General features: G+C 49.6%; 1 protein-coding gene across 1 annotated transcript in view; it reads right to left on the bottom strand.

The window, feature by feature from the left end:
* Positions 1 to 1,951: 1,951 nt before the first annotated feature.
* The window catches only part of DNAI1 (dynein axonemal intermediate chain 1), a 211,084-nt gene continuing 196,017 nt past the window's right edge, over positions 1,952 to 17,018 (bottom strand). Inside the window, exon 20 of the mRNA XM_063128314.1 lies at positions 1,952 to 2,066. Within this exon, the coding sequence (XP_062984384.1) occupies positions 1,962 to 2,066 (105 nt within the window). The 3' untranslated portion in view covers positions 1,952 to 1,961. The remainder of the gene's footprint in view (positions 2,067 to 17,018) is intronic.

Below are 17,018 nucleotides of genomic sequence, written 5' to 3'. Positions count from 1 at the left end.
AATCCAAACAGCCCCTAAGCACGACTCCACACTTCTAGCGACAGAGGGTTCAAAAGTGCTTGATTGATTGATTGCTCTAACACGCTTGCATGGAAGAACTGCTCGGGGCAGGAGGGAACAAAACAGGGTTCTGCGTCTGAGCTGCAGGACGCTGTGCAGGGTTGCTGTGCCCAGTCCCCCGCCATTGCTCTCCTCGGCCGGCCCTTCTGGGCAGCCCCATGGGCCTTTCCAGGCTGAAGCCAACCGGAGCCTCTGCGTTCACCTGGCTCTTACGGAGGTGCCATCCAAAGGGCCTTCCCTGAGTCAGCAGGGAGCTTGTTTTGCGGTGGGTAGAATATTGAGGGCTGAAGGCTCCCGGGCCCCAGGCCTGGGAGGGTATCGGGTGCCTTGGGAGAGTCCCTGGAGCGGCTACTGGAGGCCCGTCTTTTGCCCGATAGGGAGGAGGCCCAGGAGCCAAGGCCCCCCACCCCCGAGCTCCATTCGTCTGTGCTTGAGGCCTTGCAGGCTCCAAGGCGTTCATTGCACTGCGGGAGGCTGATGCAAAGGCCTGTCCAGGCAGACCCGCCTCCCCATTCCTCATGGTGCCAGCATCCCTTTGGACCGGTTCTCTCGCACAGAGGGATGGTGCAACCATCCGTCCTGCCTAGCTCTTAAGAAACCGGGGGTGCCTCTCAAAGGAGGTTTGCAGCAGCCCTTCCTTCCTTCCTTCCTTCTCCCAGCTTGGCATCCTGAGTCAGGGTGCTTGAGTTCACCGCCAGCGATGTCACAGTCGAGGAGGGTGGCGTTTCCTGAAGAAGGGATGTGTAGAGGTAGCTGCAGTGTGTGGTTGGTCCTGTGTGTGTGTGTGTGTGTGTGTGTGTGTGTGTGTGTGTGTGTGAGAGAGAGAGAGAGAGAGAGAGAGAGAGAGAGAGAGAGAGAGAGAGAGAGGGGGGGGGGGGCAGAATAGGAGGATCAGGCACTCCAGGGGAAGAATCCCAGCCCCTCCAAGGTCCTGCCTACCTCCCCACCCTGGTTCTGTATGTGAACAAGCTCCAAGAGACGCTGTCCAGAGAGGCTCCGGCAAAGCTGGTGCAGCCAGATGTGCAGCCGGCCACAGAGTTCAGGGGAAAGGGGGAAGCTGGGCGCCCTGAAGCACAGCCGCTGCTCGAGGAAGTGAGACGGTGGGAATTGTTGGCCTGGCACGGCAGGGCTCCCAGGGTGGGGGGGTCCTGGGGGTCTCTTTGGCTTCCTTGCGTTGCTAAGAGGCAGAGCGGCTTGTTCCCTTCTCCTGCTAATGACTCCCCACTGGGTGTAACACGTCCCTTCCTGACTGTGATTTTACCGGAATAATAAAAACTCGCCTCATTTGGAGTGGAAAAGCTTCACGCTCTGGTTTGGTTTTTGGCTCCAAAGAGAGCTGCAGGGCTCCTCAGGAGGAGGGAGCAGAGGCTGAGCCCGCTGGCTGTCCCTGTCGGGCAACAGGGCAAAGGAAGTGAAGCGGGGGCTTGTGTGGGGGTGTTTGATGCAGCCGGCTGGCTTGGCCTGGCTTTCGTGGACAGGGCCTTCTTGGCAGGGTAGTTCTAGATCCCAGCGGGCCACCCTGCCCTGCTCTTCTCAGCTTTTCATCCCGGGGGGACTTAACAGCGCTCGACAGAGCTGTGCCATTGCAGCTGCAAGGCTTTTGCACATCAGCTGAAGGGGATGAAGACCGGGAAGGGGGGGGGGGGACACTCACACAAGTCCAGTTCGCACGGCACTGCTGTCAATTCTCAACTTTTATTCTCTGGATGCAAAACTCCAAACAAAACCTCTTTGTGTCAGAAAAGCAGGAGGAGGACAAAACCTCCCATCCTTTGGTGCAGCTGTCCACGAAGCCCTCCGGCCTCGACAAAGGGGCGCCTTGTTCCCAGGGTCTGGTGCTTCACGATCACATGCGGGGAGGAAGGGCTGGCCGAGGGGGCGGGGGGGCAGCTCCTGCCTCCTCACTTGCTGGCTCTGGCCACCGGCTCTCTCACCAGGTTGAGGAGCTTGTCCAACTTCGCAATCTCCACTTCCGGGCCTTTTTGAACCTCCTGGCCTTTCTTCTCCTGTGAAGACAAGAAACGCGGGGCGGGTGAGAGGCAAAGCTCCCCTAGGGCGCGGGGGCGGCCCGCTGTTTCAAAAGGGGGCTGCTCTGGGCCTGCCCCATAGGGAGCGGTACAGCGCCAGTTGCATTCCAGGCTCCCTGGGCGAGTCCTGCTTTTGGGCCTCGATCTTCCCATAAGGACTAACTCTCCTACTGGAAGGAGGTTGGGAAGGGGTTCAGGGGGTCTGGTGCCGCTGCCCCTCCCTGGAGCAGCCTGCCATGTGCAGAGAGTCCCTTCAGCAAGGGGTCCCAACGCAGCTGCTGTAGAAGAGCTGTGTGTGTGTGTATGTGTGTCCTTTGTGGGTTGGGAAGACTACCGGGAAAAGGGAAGGTGCAAAACATCTCCCTACAGGAGCACCTAATGCAAGAACTGGATAAAAGCTCTTCTGCCTCCATTAAAAGCTTCCACGGAGTTAAGTAGAGGGGAGGGGAGGGGCACAGAGTGGAATGAGAAGGGAAGTGGTTACTTAGGTATGTAAAGCCTGTTGAGTGAGCGCATCGCTCTGCATTCACACTTCTAAAAATACCAGAGAGTGCAAACGGCAGCCAAGCCCGGTGTCTCTGAGCAGAGCCAGGCTAAGCTTGCCGGCTCTCGGTGCAGCGGTGCCTGGCAATTTCTGCGCCGTTGCACAGAAGCGTGGACCCACCACCTAGGTCCTGCACTGCCCCACCAGTGGCACACTGGGAAATTTTATTCCTGGGTTGCTTGTGGACTTCAGCTGCCTTATCTCTGGGGCAGGCCAGGGTGGATGTGAAGTTGACTCCACTGTCAGAAAGGGGCCCAGGCTTCCAAGAAGCTGCACTTCTCCTTTATTTTAATTTATTTATTTACAATGTTTATATACTGCACCCCATTGAAAATTTCAGAGCGGTGGACGAGATAAAATAAAAACAGAATAAAACACTTTAAAATAGATTTTAAAAGAAGCAAAATGTACAGTGAACGGTGGCTGGTCATTAAGGGAAGGCTTCCTGGAATAATGACGATTTCAGGAGGCGCCGAAAGGAATACAAAGTTGGCGCCCGCCTGACCTCCAGAGGCAGGGAGTTCCATAGGAGGGGGGCCACCACGCTGAAGGCTCTTCCCCTGGTGGACTCCAATCGGAGGATGGGTCTATGTGGAACCACCAGGAGCCGGCCCTCGGATGACCTCAGTGACCGGGCAGGTTGATGGGGAGAAGGCGCTCTCTCAGGTATCCTGATCCCCAGTGGTGTAGGGCTTTGTACACAAGTACAAGAACCTTACACCTGGCCCGGAAGCGAATAGGCAGCCAGTGCAGTTCTCTCAGCAGGGGAGTTACATGCTGGAAAGGGGCAGCTCCAGACAACAGCCGAGCTGCAGCGTTCCGCACTAGCTCCAGCTTCTGGAATAGCTTTCCTTTTGCCTCCAACGCCCACAAGTGGTTTCTCCAACTACTGGCACAGTCTCTTGTAAAGGAACAACATCACTTATAGAGGAATGGCACCAGGATGCCAGCTCCGCTGTTTAAAAATAAGATACTTGCAAGTTTGCACAAAGCTGGCATCAAAATGTGCTGGGCGGGGGGTGGGGGGGGGGAGGGGAGAGTGCAATTCAATTATGAGAGGTCCGTTCTGCTTCCCCACCACATGCTGCCGGCCGGGTAGCTAATCTGCCGTTCCTTTCCATAATCCTCCCGCCCAATCGAGCGTCATGGATTCCAGCTGACTCATGGAACAAATGAGGATTACACACCGTCGGGAGTAATTCTCTGCAACAGCAGTTCTACAGGAGCCTGCAATGTAATTTAATCCACAAGCAGATGCCTCTCTCTGTCTAGTATACCCAGGGAGGGGAAGGAAAATGAGGGTAGCAGTGAGGGATTGTTAAAGGCCGATCTTGATGACAGCTTCTTGGGGGAGGGGAATAAATACCCCCCCTTCCCCCCCCCACTTGAAGAGCCGGATGATGTCTACTGTGATGGGATTTGATAGGATTAGTGCTGGATTATTAGTCTGAAAACTCCATTTTGAGGCTTTGGGACAGAGCAGCCTTCCTCAACCTGGGGCGCTCCAGATGTGTTGGACTACACCTCCCAGAATGCCCCAGCCAGAATGCCCCAGAGAGAGCTGGCGCATACACGTCGCGTGAGACGAGGAAACATCGCAGGCGCAAAGTGGTGGCGTCAAAGCCACCGGTGCAAAGGCCGGATGGCACAATTCACCTTTCTTTTAGGATGTGACTATGTTTGAGGCCAACTTGAGCGCACACTCAACTGGCAGCTGCAGCAAAGGACGGCTCCCGGGAGAGTGTATCTCAATGATGCTAGTGTTTACAAACGTATTTGTCCCTTTGGCGTTTTAAGCTTAAAGCATCGTTTACCTAGGAAATGTGACGAGAGACAAGGCTTTAAAATGGCTTTCCCCAACCTGGTGGCCTGCAGGTGGGTTGGACTGCACTCCCCCACCCTTTCTCGATCAAGTTCTCCCAGACAGCTTCTCTGCCAAGGCCAAGGCAAGCAGGTGGCAGCGGGCAGTAGGGCCGCCCCCCATCCCTGCCCTGCGAACGCTGGCGGAGATCAACTCACAGAGATTCTAACATTCCAGAGGCTGAACAGGCTACTTCCTGCATTGAGCAGGGGGTTGGACTCGATGGCCTTGTAGGCCCCTTCCATCTGCTATTCTGATTCTAGGACCCTCATGGCAGTGCTTTCTGCCCCCCTGACATGTGCGGAAACATACCGTGGGGCTATTAAAGCTCAAGCTATGAACTTCTTTGAAATTTCAATTTTTTTTCACATGTCTACACTACTCAAGGTTCAGTTTAAAACAAAAATGAGCAAAATCGGTCCGGTAGTTCTTGAGTAATAAGTTGTACACTTCTGTTTTCTTATATGAAGAGGAGGAGGTGGGTTGCCACATTCCCCTTTAGAATGATCATGATCCAGGCACAAAAGCTGCCTGTGTGTATTTATAAATAGTACACAACAACAACAATAACAACAACAACACATGCCAGAATGAGACAAATGGCCTTATTCAGTCTTCTCGGCAGAGTTGTGATCCACGGAGTGTGTGCAGGGAATTCTGAGCTCCCCCTCGGCTCGGCTTTTCTGAAATAACCAGGCTGCCATTGACAGGCTCGCAGTTCAGTTCAGCCTTGGATTGCGTAAACAAGTCAAAGAACAGAGAAAACTAAGGTGAGGATGACTAAACAAGCCACTTAGCTGGGTCAAACGAATTCCAAATGAGACGTCTATGAAATGATAATACCCTTATGCAACGGTGACTGGGGCAGCTTTGAGGCTGATTTTATTTGCCTGGAATTCTGGTCGCTCTTGAGAGTTAAGGGTGTTGGAGAAATCTGTTCAGTGGGTTTTCCTAGGCTCAGTCCCCTGGACTTCATTTGGGTTCCAGCTGTGGCGTCTGATGCAAGTTTATGGATTTTCCAGTAATTCTGTGCATTTTATTTGAAGGTTCTGCAATTTGCGCAAATTTCTTAGCAATTTGCGTAAATTTATCAGCAATTTGAGCAAATTCTGTTGTAAATTGCGCAAATTGCAGAACGCTCTCCCTCACACAAAATATGCAAAAAAAGTCCTAGAATTTGAGGAACAGCCGCAACTCTGCTCACAGGTATAAATCGAGTTGTAGATGCCATGGAAGTCCATCAAATCCCAAAAGAACCAGATTTCCCAGCAAAGGACACCCCTGCTTGAGAGCTCTGGCTGATTTGGCCCGTTCACAACTACACATGCTGAGTTTCCCAGGGGGCTTTGTGCACGGGGTATAACATTGTCTTCTGTAGGGCACAATGGTTCTGGTACGTAAAGTCTACTACTCTTGTGGTACACCAGGGACGGCCACCCTGCCATTTCCAGCACATGGGCAATTGCAGCACTCGTCTTTCCGAGATAATAATCAAAGATGCTGCCACAGATAAAGAGTCAGCGATTGAGGCCAGGTGTGTGTTCCACAGCACTGGTGCCACATCCCTACACCGAGCAACCAACCCTGCTCCCTCCTCATCACTGAAATGTCAAGGCAGTTGCTGGTCCTTTCGTAGGAGAGGCCACGCTGATCTCTAATGAATTGCTCCAAAACTCACAGAGAGTATGAACTGCAACACTCGTCTGCGAATGCAGCCACCCTCAGCCTGAATTAGGCCTGAGTATTGAGTGCCTCTGCATCACTGCAGGCACAGAGATGCCTCTAACCTGGCCTTCTCCAACCCGGGGTCCTCCAGATGTGTTGGACTACAATTCTCGCACATCTGGAGGGGTGCCAGTCAGCGAACGCGCTCCCTCTCCTGCCTCCTTTATAGTCATTGAGCATGTCTCGTGTTACTCAGGTCCCTTCTGGGGGTTAAGGTGCTGAAAACCAAGGGCTTATAAGGAAGCCACGGAATGGGAGTAAAACTTTGGTTCACAAGTCTTTCCTTGAGGGCAGAAGGCTTTGCTGCCTGGAGACTGAGAGGCAGCCAGTTATTCTGACAACAAAGCTGCGATCAAGCCATGGGACAATGGACCAGTGTGAGAAGTTGCAACGTTCACTACTCCGCACAGCTTAGCAGTGCCATGAATCTCGTGTGTTCCCTTGTGTCCTGATAAGGCTTACGTCAACCCCAAGGACAACGGAAAATTGTCCCTGCATGTTTCGCCTTCCAGCATGTCATTCACCGATCTAGAACTGAATTTTCCAGTTGGCAATTAGGGAGAAAGGAAAAGGGGGGCCCTTTTTTTTCTTTTTCTTTTTTCATTTTTGCATAGCTTCACTTTTTGCTGACAGATTTTCCCTTGTTTGGGGGCCTTTTAGACCATTATTTGTATGTTTGCGTTCTGGTTGAGAGAAAAGGGGATTCCTTACTGTATGTTCCTCCTTCAGGTTTTGAGGCTCCTGTTGACCATTTTTTCTGAACTAGGGGGCGACCCACTAAAAAGAAAGCCACTGCCCCCCCTCCTGCCCCACCCTGGTCTTGAGCAATCCACCCCCGCCCACTGAAAGACATTGCACATCCTTCATTCAACCACAGCCAGGCATTCTTAAAACCTCTAAAGTCTCTAACAATTGAGAGACAGGTTGCATTTTCCCTGACGGTTGTTACCATGGTGTTTTTTTAAAAAAATATAAATTCACAGAATCATAGAATAGTAGAGTTGGAAGGGGTCTATAAGGCCATCTAGACCAACCCCCTGCTCAACGCAGGAATTCGTCCGATGTCACGAGACTATTTTGGTCCTTCGTAAACGTGTTGGCCATCATCCACTACAGAACCAGGCATTTACAATCTCTTAATGGGGTTAGGCCCACAATTGTATATGCACGGTCATGCACAAACTGGCAGAAATTTCCACAATCCTTTCTGTTCGCACTGCTGTTGCCTTGTTTTTTTTCTTTAGATGCTCACTCCCAATTCTGACCATGAGAGGCTTCTTTGCAAGGCACAGATTTGTAATCGGGATGTGCGGCATGCGCGGCGGCTGTTCGGTGCTGCACGCCCACGTGGATGCAGAAACAATTTATCTGCAGAGAAGGGCAGCAGATAGGCCTTCTTCACACAGCGCATAGTTAAATTGTGGGATACACTACCAGAAGATGTAGTGATGGCCACAAATTTTGATGGCTGTAAAAGGGGATTAGACAAATTCCTAGAGAAGAAAGTTCTCAATGGCTACTAATGGATATATGCTACCTCCAGGATCAGAGGCAGTAGGCCTACATACACCAGTTGCTGGGGAACATGGGTGGGAGGTTGCTGTTGCACCATGTCCTGCTTGTTTGTCTCTTGCCGATGGCTGGTTGGCCCCTGTGTGTACAGAGTGCTGGACTAGATGGACCCTCGGTCTGATTCAGCCTCAGGGCTCTTATGGTTTTATGATGAGGTTACAGATGGCTGAGGGGAAGGTAAGATAAATAATTCTACAGGTGAGATCTAAACTAAGGGCGTCCCGGCTTGGTCATTTGTTTTACCATGACAAGCTGTGCGTTACGTCACCCCAAAGGTCCTCACTGCTGCTCTCCAGATTAATTTTTCTTTTCAAACTCTTGAGTCTGCTTCATGTAGAAGATTTCATTTTGGAGCAAGTACTAATTCAAATGCGATTGCATCTGATGATGTTCAACTGCTGTACACAATTTCAGGGAGTTTTGCTTTTTAATTAGAAACCTTTTCTTTCCCTGAAGCACTCTGCTGCATAGAAGCAGATTTGTGTGTGTGTGTGTGTTGTTGTTTTTTCGTTCAGTCGCTTCCGACTCTCCGTGACTTCATGGACCAGCCCACGCCAGAGCTTTCTGTCGGCCGTTGCCACCCCTAGCTCCTCCAAGGTCAAGTCTGTCACCTCCAGAATATCCTCCCTCCATCTTGCCCTTGGTCGGCCCCTCTTCCTTTTGCCTTCCACTTTCCCTAGCATCAGCCTCTTCTCCAGGGTGTCCTGTCTTCTCATGATGTGGCCAAAGTACTTCAGTTTTGCCTTTAATACCATTCCCTCAAGTGAGCAGTCTGGCTTTATTTCCTGGAGTCTGGACTGGTTGGATCTTCTTGCAGTCCAAGGCACTCTCAGAATTTTCCTCCAACACCACAGTTCAAAAGCATCTCTCTTCCTTCGCTCAGCCTTCCTTATGGTCCAGCTCTCGCAGCCATGGGTTACTACAGGGAATACCATTGCTTTAACTATGCGGACCTTTGTTGTCAGTGTGGTGTCTCTGCTCTTAACTATTTTATCAAGATTTGTCATTGCTCTCCTCCCAAGAAGTAAACGTCTTCTGATTTCCTGGCTGCAGTCAGCGTCTGCAGTAATCTTTGCGCCCAGAAATACAAAGTCTGTCACTGCCTCCACGTTTTCTCCCTCCATTTGCCAGTTATCAATCAAGCTGGTTGCCATCATCTTGGTTTTTTTGAGGTTTAACTACAACCCAGCTTTTGCACTTTCTTCTTTCACCTTCGTCCGAAGGCTCCTCAGCTCCTCCTCGCTTTCAGCCATCAAAGTGGTATCATCTGCCTATCTGAGATTGTATATGAGAATTTGTGGATCCTTTGTACATTTCCTAAGAGGAGGGAGGAACAAAGAAATAAGTGAATGAATGCAGATGAAGCAGAGAAACCATCTTCTCTGTCGGTGGGTTGTTTTTTTCCCAGGTGGCAGCAAAGTTCTTTCATGACGAGTGTCGAATAAAGCTTTATTTTGCTGCCCAGCTTGGGTCAAAGCATCAGTCTCAGCCATTTCCAGTTCGCATTTTGGAGTGGAAATGCTACCCAGAGCTGATGAGAAATGAGCAGGAGCAAACTAGGAGAGAGCAGATGGACCTTTTAAAAAACAATAAGAAGGGAGAATTCTGCCTTGAAAACGATGAAGCTGCATTATGCAAAGTTAGGCCGTTCCTCTATGTACAGCAGTATTGTCTCCTCTGGCTGACACTCACAGTGAGGTTACACACACACACGCACACACACACACACACTGCTTTGCATTCATAAACAAATTATTCTGCAGTGAACAAACATTAAAGGTAAAAACAAGACTCAATAGGGAGGAAGGGAAATCATAGAATCATAGAATAGCAGAACTGGAAGGGGCCTACAAGGCCATCGAGTCCAACCCCCTGCTCAATGCAGGAATCCACCCTAAAGCATCCCTGACAGGTGGTTGTCCAGCTGCCTCTTGAAGGTCTCTAGTGTGGGAGAGCCCACCACCTCCCTAGGTAACTGGTTCCATTGTCGTACTGCCCTAACAGTCAGGAAGTTTTTCCTGATGTCCAGCCGGAATCTGGCTTCCTTTAACTTGGCCTGTTATTCCGTGTCCTGCACTCTGGAAGGATCGAGAAGAGATCCTGGCCCTCCTCTGTGTGACAACCAGAGAGCTTCAGCTATTGGGCGGTATGAAAATGTAATAAATAAATAAAATAAATAAATAAACCTTTTAAGTATTTGAAGAGTACTATCATGTCTCTCCTCAATCTTCTCTTCTCCAGGCTAAACATGCCCAGTTCTTTCAGTCTCTCCTCATAGGGCTTTGTTTCCAGACCCCTGATCATCCTAGTTGCCCTCCTCTGAACACGCTCCAGCTTGTCTGCGTCCTTCTTGAATTGTGGAGCCCAGAACTGAACGCAATACTCTAGATGAGGCCTAACCAGGGCCGAATAGAGAGGAACCAGTACCTCACGTGATTTGGAAGCTATACTTCTATTAATGCAGCCCAAAATAGCATTTGCCTTTCTTGCAGCCCTATCACACTGTTGGCTCATATTCAGCTTGTGATCTACAACAATTCCAAGATCCTTCTTGTTTGTCGTATTGCTGAGCCAAGTGTCCCCCATCTTGTAACTGTGCATTTGGTTTCTATTTCCTAAATGTAGAACTTGGCATTTATCCCTCTTAAATTTCATCCTGTTGCCCAGCACTCCAGCCTATCAAGATCACTTTGAAGTTTGTTTCTGTCTTCCAGGGTATTAGCTATCCCACCCAATTTTGTGTCATCTGCAAATTTGGTCAGCGTTCCCTGCACCTCCTCATCCAAATCATTAATAAAAATTTGGAAGAGCACTGGGCCCAGGACAGAGCCCTGCGGTACCCCACTCATTGCCTCTCCCCAGTTTGAGAACGTTCCATTGATAAGTACTCTTTGAGTCCGATTCTGTAGCCAATTGTGAATCCACCTAATAGTTGTTCCTTCTAGTCCACTTTTAGCTAGTTTGTTAATCAGAATATGAACAGATGTGTTTTAAGGAGCTGCAAAGAGAGGAAGAATGTTCAAATGGAAGGGCATTCCAGTGATGTTAGGCAAAGGCTTGGAGGAGAGAAAAGCAACTTTAAGTTCAACTAGAATAGCAGTCCAGGAGGACATTTTTGCTTCCGAAGACTCCCACCACCACCATGGTCTTATTTTCAGCAGCAATCTGCTTAAATAAGCAAGATTTGACCACTGTAGAGTTCCATAGTAGTTTGCTGGCACTATTCAATGGGAAATCGCCAACTTTTGTGCCACCACTACAAATTTCAATGACATGGCACCTGCGGTTGGGGTGTGTGGTGGGGAGGAATCAGCCCTCAGGCCCAACCCTGAGGAGGGGCAGACACAGGAAAAAGATCTAGGAGCAAGACGGTGGAGACATTTGAAAGTAACTCCAAGAAGCCTCAACTGAAGATGAGAAGGAGAGGAAGCCAGTGAAGAGAACAGATTAGGACAATTGGAAGAATGGGCAGAAAATATAAAATGAGCAGCAGCATTTAATACGGAGGCTTAGGAGAAGAAGCATTAAGGCCAACAAGAAGAATCTTACAATAAGCAAAGTGGGAAATAATAAACAAGTGAGCTAAAGTTTTGGCAGTGTGTAAAATGGAAAAGGCAAAGTCTAGATATATTAAACAACTGAAAAGGACAGGAGTTGGGAAGAGGCTGGACCAAGCCAAGAAGGGAAAGAGAAGAATACCAAGAACTCTACGATTCTGGACTTGAGGTGAGAAACTAATGGCACCATTATGAAGAGCAAGAGACGGTTGAGAAGCAGGAAGGAAAAGAAAAAAAGCTCTGTTTAAGAGAATGGACATTCACCCAAGGAGAGATGGGATAGAAAGCGGGAGTGCTGGAGCAAGAGAAGAAGGGAAAAGATCAAGTAAAGATTATTATTATTATTATTATTATTATTATTTATTTATTTATTTATTTATATAGCACCATCAATGTACATGGTGCTGTACAGAGTAAAACAGTAAATAGCAAGACCCTGCCGCATAGGCTTACAATCTAATAAAATCATAGTAGAACAATAAGGAGGGGAAGAGAATGCAAACAGGCACAGGGTAGGGTAAACAGGCACAGGGTAGGGTAAAACTAACAGTATAAAGTCCGAACAACATCAAGTTTTAAAAGCTTTAGGAAAAAGAAAAGGCAGTAGAGTTGAAGGTCACCAATGGGAGAGTCACACGGAAGGCCAAAAGAGTGATGATGGAACTGAGAGGAAGAATATAAACCCTACTATCAGCTTTGGCTGATATACCAGCAGCTCCCCTTCCTAGAGTTGGAAGACATAAAGACAGTAGCGCATGCGCTGGTAACTCCAAGGCTCGACTTCTGCAATGTGCTCTACATAGGGCTACCTTTATGCCTAGTCTGGAAACTTCAACTAGTTCAAAATAGGGCAGCCAAGTTGGTCACTGGTACATCTAGGGGTGACCACATTAAATCAGCTTTAAAATCTCTTCACTGGCTGCCAATTAGTTTCCGGGCGAAGTATAAAGGGTTGGTTATTACCCTTAAAGCCCTACATGGTTTGGGTCCAGGTTCCCTGTGGGATCGCCTTCTCCCATACAATCAGCCCCACACACTCAGGTCCTCTGGGGAGAACTTACTTCTGTCACCCACAACTAGGCTGACAAGTGTTACATTTTTATTAATGATTTGGACGAGGAGGTGCAGGGAACTCTTATTAAATCTGCAGATGACACAAAATTGGGTGGGATAGCTAATACCATGGAATACAGAAACAAACTTCAGAGTGATCTTGATAGGATGGAGTGCTGGGCTGAAAACAACAGAATGAAATTTAACAGGGATAAATGCCAAGTTCTACATCTAGGAAATAGAAACCAAAGGCACAGTTACAAGATGGGGGATACTTGGCTCAGCGATACTACAAACGAGAAGGATCTTGGAATTGTTGTAGATTGCAAGCTGAATATGAGCCAACAGTGCGATGTGGCTGCAAAAAAAGCAAATGCTATTTTGGGCTGTATTAATAGAAGCATAGCTTCCAAATCACATGAGGTACTGGTTCCTCTCTATTCGGCCCTGGTTAGGCCACATCTTGAGTATTGCGTCCAGTTCTTGGCACCACAATTCAAGAAGGATGCAGACAAGCTGGAGCGTGTTCAGAGGAGGGCAACCAGGATGATCAGGGGTCTGGAAAAAAAGTCCTATGAGGAGAGACTGAAAGAACTGGGCATGTTTAGCCTGGAGAAGAGAAGATTGAGGGAAGACATGATAGCACTCTTCAAATCCTTAAAAGGTTGTCACACAGAGGAGGGACAGGATCTCTTCTCGATCCTCCCAGAGCGCAGGACACGGAATAACAGGCTCAAGTTAAAGGAAGCCAGATTCCAGCTGGACATCAGGAAAAACTTCCTGACTGTTAAAGCAGTATAACCATGGAACCAGTTACCTAGGGAGGTTGTGGGCTCTCCCACACTAGAGGCCTTCTAGAGGCAGCTGGACAACCATCTGTCAGGGATGCTTTAGGGTGGATTCCTGCATTGAGCTTGGGTTGGACTCGATGGCCTTATAGGCCCCTTCCAACTCTACTATTCTATGATTCTACCCAGAAGACCTTTTCTTCTGCCACCCCCAGACTGTGGAATGGCCTGCTGGAGGAGATTCGTCAACTTAATACACTCTCTGAGTTTAAGACAGCTTTAAAGACTAGCCTCTTCCGGCAGGCAGGGCCGGTGCTAGGCTTTTTTGCGCCCTAGGCAGGGTGAGCTGCTTTTATCACCACCCCCGTATCCCCCCCACCCCAGGTAGGCAGAGACAGGTTACCTGTTCCCTCGCCTGAAGTCCTCCTGGCTTGGCGGAACGCTGCGGTGGGGTGAGCGGGCAGCTCCAATTCCGTCCGTTCGCCCCCACCCACCCCCGCCCCAGCGTCCCAGCTTGTCTTTGGCTGGGAGCCCCCAGCCAAAACCAAGCCGGGAAGCTGGGGGAGGGCAGTCAGATGGCTCCACATTCTGACTTTCGGCACGCGACGGAAGTCAGAACGTGGAGCCGTTCCTTCCCCCCGCCCCGCATCCCGGCTTGTGTGGCTGGGAGCCCTCAGCCGAAGCCAAGCTGGGAAGCTGGGGGAGGGCAGTCAGACGGCTCCACATTCTGACTTTCGGCGTGCGCCGGAAGTCAGAACGTGGAGCCGTTCCTTCCCTCCCCCCAGCGTCCCGGCTTGGGTTTGGCTGGGAGCCCCCAGCTGAAGCCAAGCCGGGAAGCTGAGGGAGGGTGGTTAGACGGCTCCATGTTCTGACGTCCGGTGCGCGCCGGATGTCAGAACGTGGAGCCGCCCGTCCCTGCCCCCCAGTGTCCCGGGTTGGCTTCGGCTGATGGGCAGGCGCCCATCTGAAGCCAAGCCAGGGACGCTGGGGAGCAGGGCGGAAGGCTGGGAGGGCGACTTCCGGGGGCGCTTACCTTGGTGCTCTAGGCAGCCGCCTAACTGGCCTTTATGGAAGTGCCGGCCCTGCCGGCAGGCCTACCCAAACGAATTTCAAACCTAAACCTTTTAAGATGTTGTGATTGTTATTTTAATATTGTATTGGTTTTATATGCTCTTCTAACTAGTTTTATGTATTATATTGCATTTAAAGTTGTTCCCCGCCTCGATCTAGAGGGAGAAGTGGGTAATAAATAAATAAATATGATTATAAAGGGAAGAGAACCCTTAGGAGCTCTCACAGTTAGGGGAAAAGACGAAGAATGGAATCAATGAAAGAAATACTTGAAGAAGGAATGAGAAAGACGTGACTGAAACCACAACAAAAGGCAGCCTGAAAAAAGCAAGAGAACGAAGAGAAGAAAGGAGAAGTGAATAATCACCGGCATTGAAAGAGCCAAACAAATGTACCATCCACTGGTCACCCGCTGCCAGGGACCAGTAAACTCCGGAGATCAAAGGGAGGGCTTTGCCATCAGCCAGCCCGAATCCAGTGGCTAGCTCCTTCTGCCACCTCTCTGGAACAGGGGTGGTAACTTCAGAGGGTCCAGGAGCCAATTTCCAACCCCTGAATCCCCCCCCCGGGGGGGGGGGCTGCATCTCACAGCCACCTAAACCGCCAAAGCCAAAAATTGGCATCAATTCTGCAGCTGCATGTTTACTCCAAAGTAATTCCCACTCGTAAGTGAGTTTAGAAATGCAGCCTCAAGCAGGTTTGCACAAGTGCCTCAGGCTGCAATCCTATACATCTTGGAGTAAGTCCCATTGAGCATAATGGGGTTTACTTCTGAGTAAACCGGCCTAAGATTCTGCCGTTCATCTGAATAATGTATCTCACTTGCAAGATCTCCATTCTTTATTCAATAGATTTGTTCAGGCTTTTGTATTTCCTCTGACCCATAAACAGCCATCTCTTCTCTCTCATATACGCCGCTAACCGCCACCGTCCCCCCACCCCACCCCGGACTTTAAATTACAGAAGCCAAAAACTAGACTTGGCAATCCTTTCGAGGGTGAGCAGATGTCATACCCAATTCTTCTTCATTTTTACAACACATCACTCCACATGCAGCGTAACAAGGCAACCAATAACGTGCCATGCTGATTACCAGAGCATATAATTTAATGCCAAGTCACTGGAGAGGATGTGCAGAGCTGAAAATGAAAACTGTAATTTCCTTATCATCAGGAGAACTCATTCCATTACAGAGAGTAATTCTGCGTGCTCACACACACACACATACACACACCGCAACCTTTGCAATACACACAATGCAGGTGACGCCCACTCTTCTCACGGCAGACAGGACAAATGGTATCAAGAAGGAACCCGGAGATTAAAATTTCAGTTCTCCATTTCAGCAATTGGATTGGTTTACTCCATATGCTACAAAATCCGCGGTTCTTCATTTCATTTGGCCGCCCCAAAGGAAGGGAACTCAAGAGGCACCAGCAGAGCCTCCAATTTTTCTGAATGCTGTTCTTTTGAGTTCAGTGAATGAACAGTTTGGGTGCTTTCAGATGAAGCTTCATCATGCAATTGCCTGCCTTGTTCCCAGGCATCTTCCTCTTGTAACCCTAGCGTGTCATGTGCTCTCTGCTTCTTGCATCTGCTGAGGAACAAAAGCCAGGATATCTGCACAGTGCCTTTTGCTTGATAGTGCTATGAGCTGTCTCTCAAAGCACAGCTAAAGAGGTGGCTTCTTCAGCTGAAGCAACTCTTTACCTTGGTATATCTGGAAAAGAGGGCCAGGATCTCTTCTTGATCATCCCAGAATGCAGGACACGGAATAACGGGCTCAAGTTACAGGAAGGCAGATTCAGGCTGGACATCAGGGAAAACTTCCTGACTGTTAGAGCAATACGACAATGGAATCAGTTACCTAGGGAGGTGGTGGGCTCTCCCACACTAGAGGCCTTCAAGAGGCAGCTGGACAACCACCAGTCAGGGATGCTTTAGGGTGGATTCCTGCATTGAGCAGGGGGATGGACTCGATGGCCTTATAGGCCCCTTCCAACTCTACTATGATTCTATAAGAGGATGCCAAGTGCCAAGGCTTGTGTTGATGTGCAGGGGGCAGCCTCTGTGCCCCTTCCTTACCCTTCTCTCTTTGCTTAAATGAGCCGCAGCTGGAAGGCCAAGTGGCACAGAGGACAGCAACTGCTTTCAAGGACAGCCTGGAGAAGAGAAGGCTGAAGGGAGACATGATAGCAGTCTTCAAGGACTTGAAAGGTTGTCACACAGAGGAGGGCCAGGATCTCTTCTCGATCCTCCCAGAGTGCAGGACACGGACTAATGGGTGCAAGTTACAGGAAGCCATGTTCTGGCTGGACATCAGGAAAAACGTCCTGGCTGTTAGAGCAATACGACAATGGAACCAATGACCTAGGGAGGTTGTGGGCTCTCCCACACTAGAGGCCTTCAAGAGGCAGCTGGACAACCATCTGTCAGGTATGCTTTAGGGTGGATTCCTGCCTTGAGCAGGGGGTTGGACTTGATGGCCTTATAGGCCCCTTCCAGTCGTGTTTCTCAGAGTGCTCCTGCTTTCGATTGGAGGCAAATGACGAGGCTTGCTAAGTAATCCACAAAGCTTTTATTACGCAACAAATGTCTCTTCTACCTGAAGAGACTCTAACCTCTTGGAAATGTCCCCCTAGGCAAAACTATGCAAACTAAGCAAGACAATTGTCCGTTCAAGAAGAATAGGAAGCCACTTCCCAAATGTCCGTAACTTCAGAGAGCCTGGTGTGGAGGCAGATTCTGGCATGATCGAAC

The sequence above is a fragment of the Elgaria multicarinata genome, chromosome 6, assembly GCF_023053635.1.
Source record: "Elgaria multicarinata webbii isolate HBS135686 ecotype San Diego chromosome 6, rElgMul1.1.pri, whole genome shotgun sequence".
NCBI lineage: Eukaryota > Metazoa > Chordata > Lepidosauria > Squamata > Anguidae > Elgaria > Elgaria multicarinata.
This window is presented reverse-complemented; position numbering and strand designations above follow the sequence as displayed.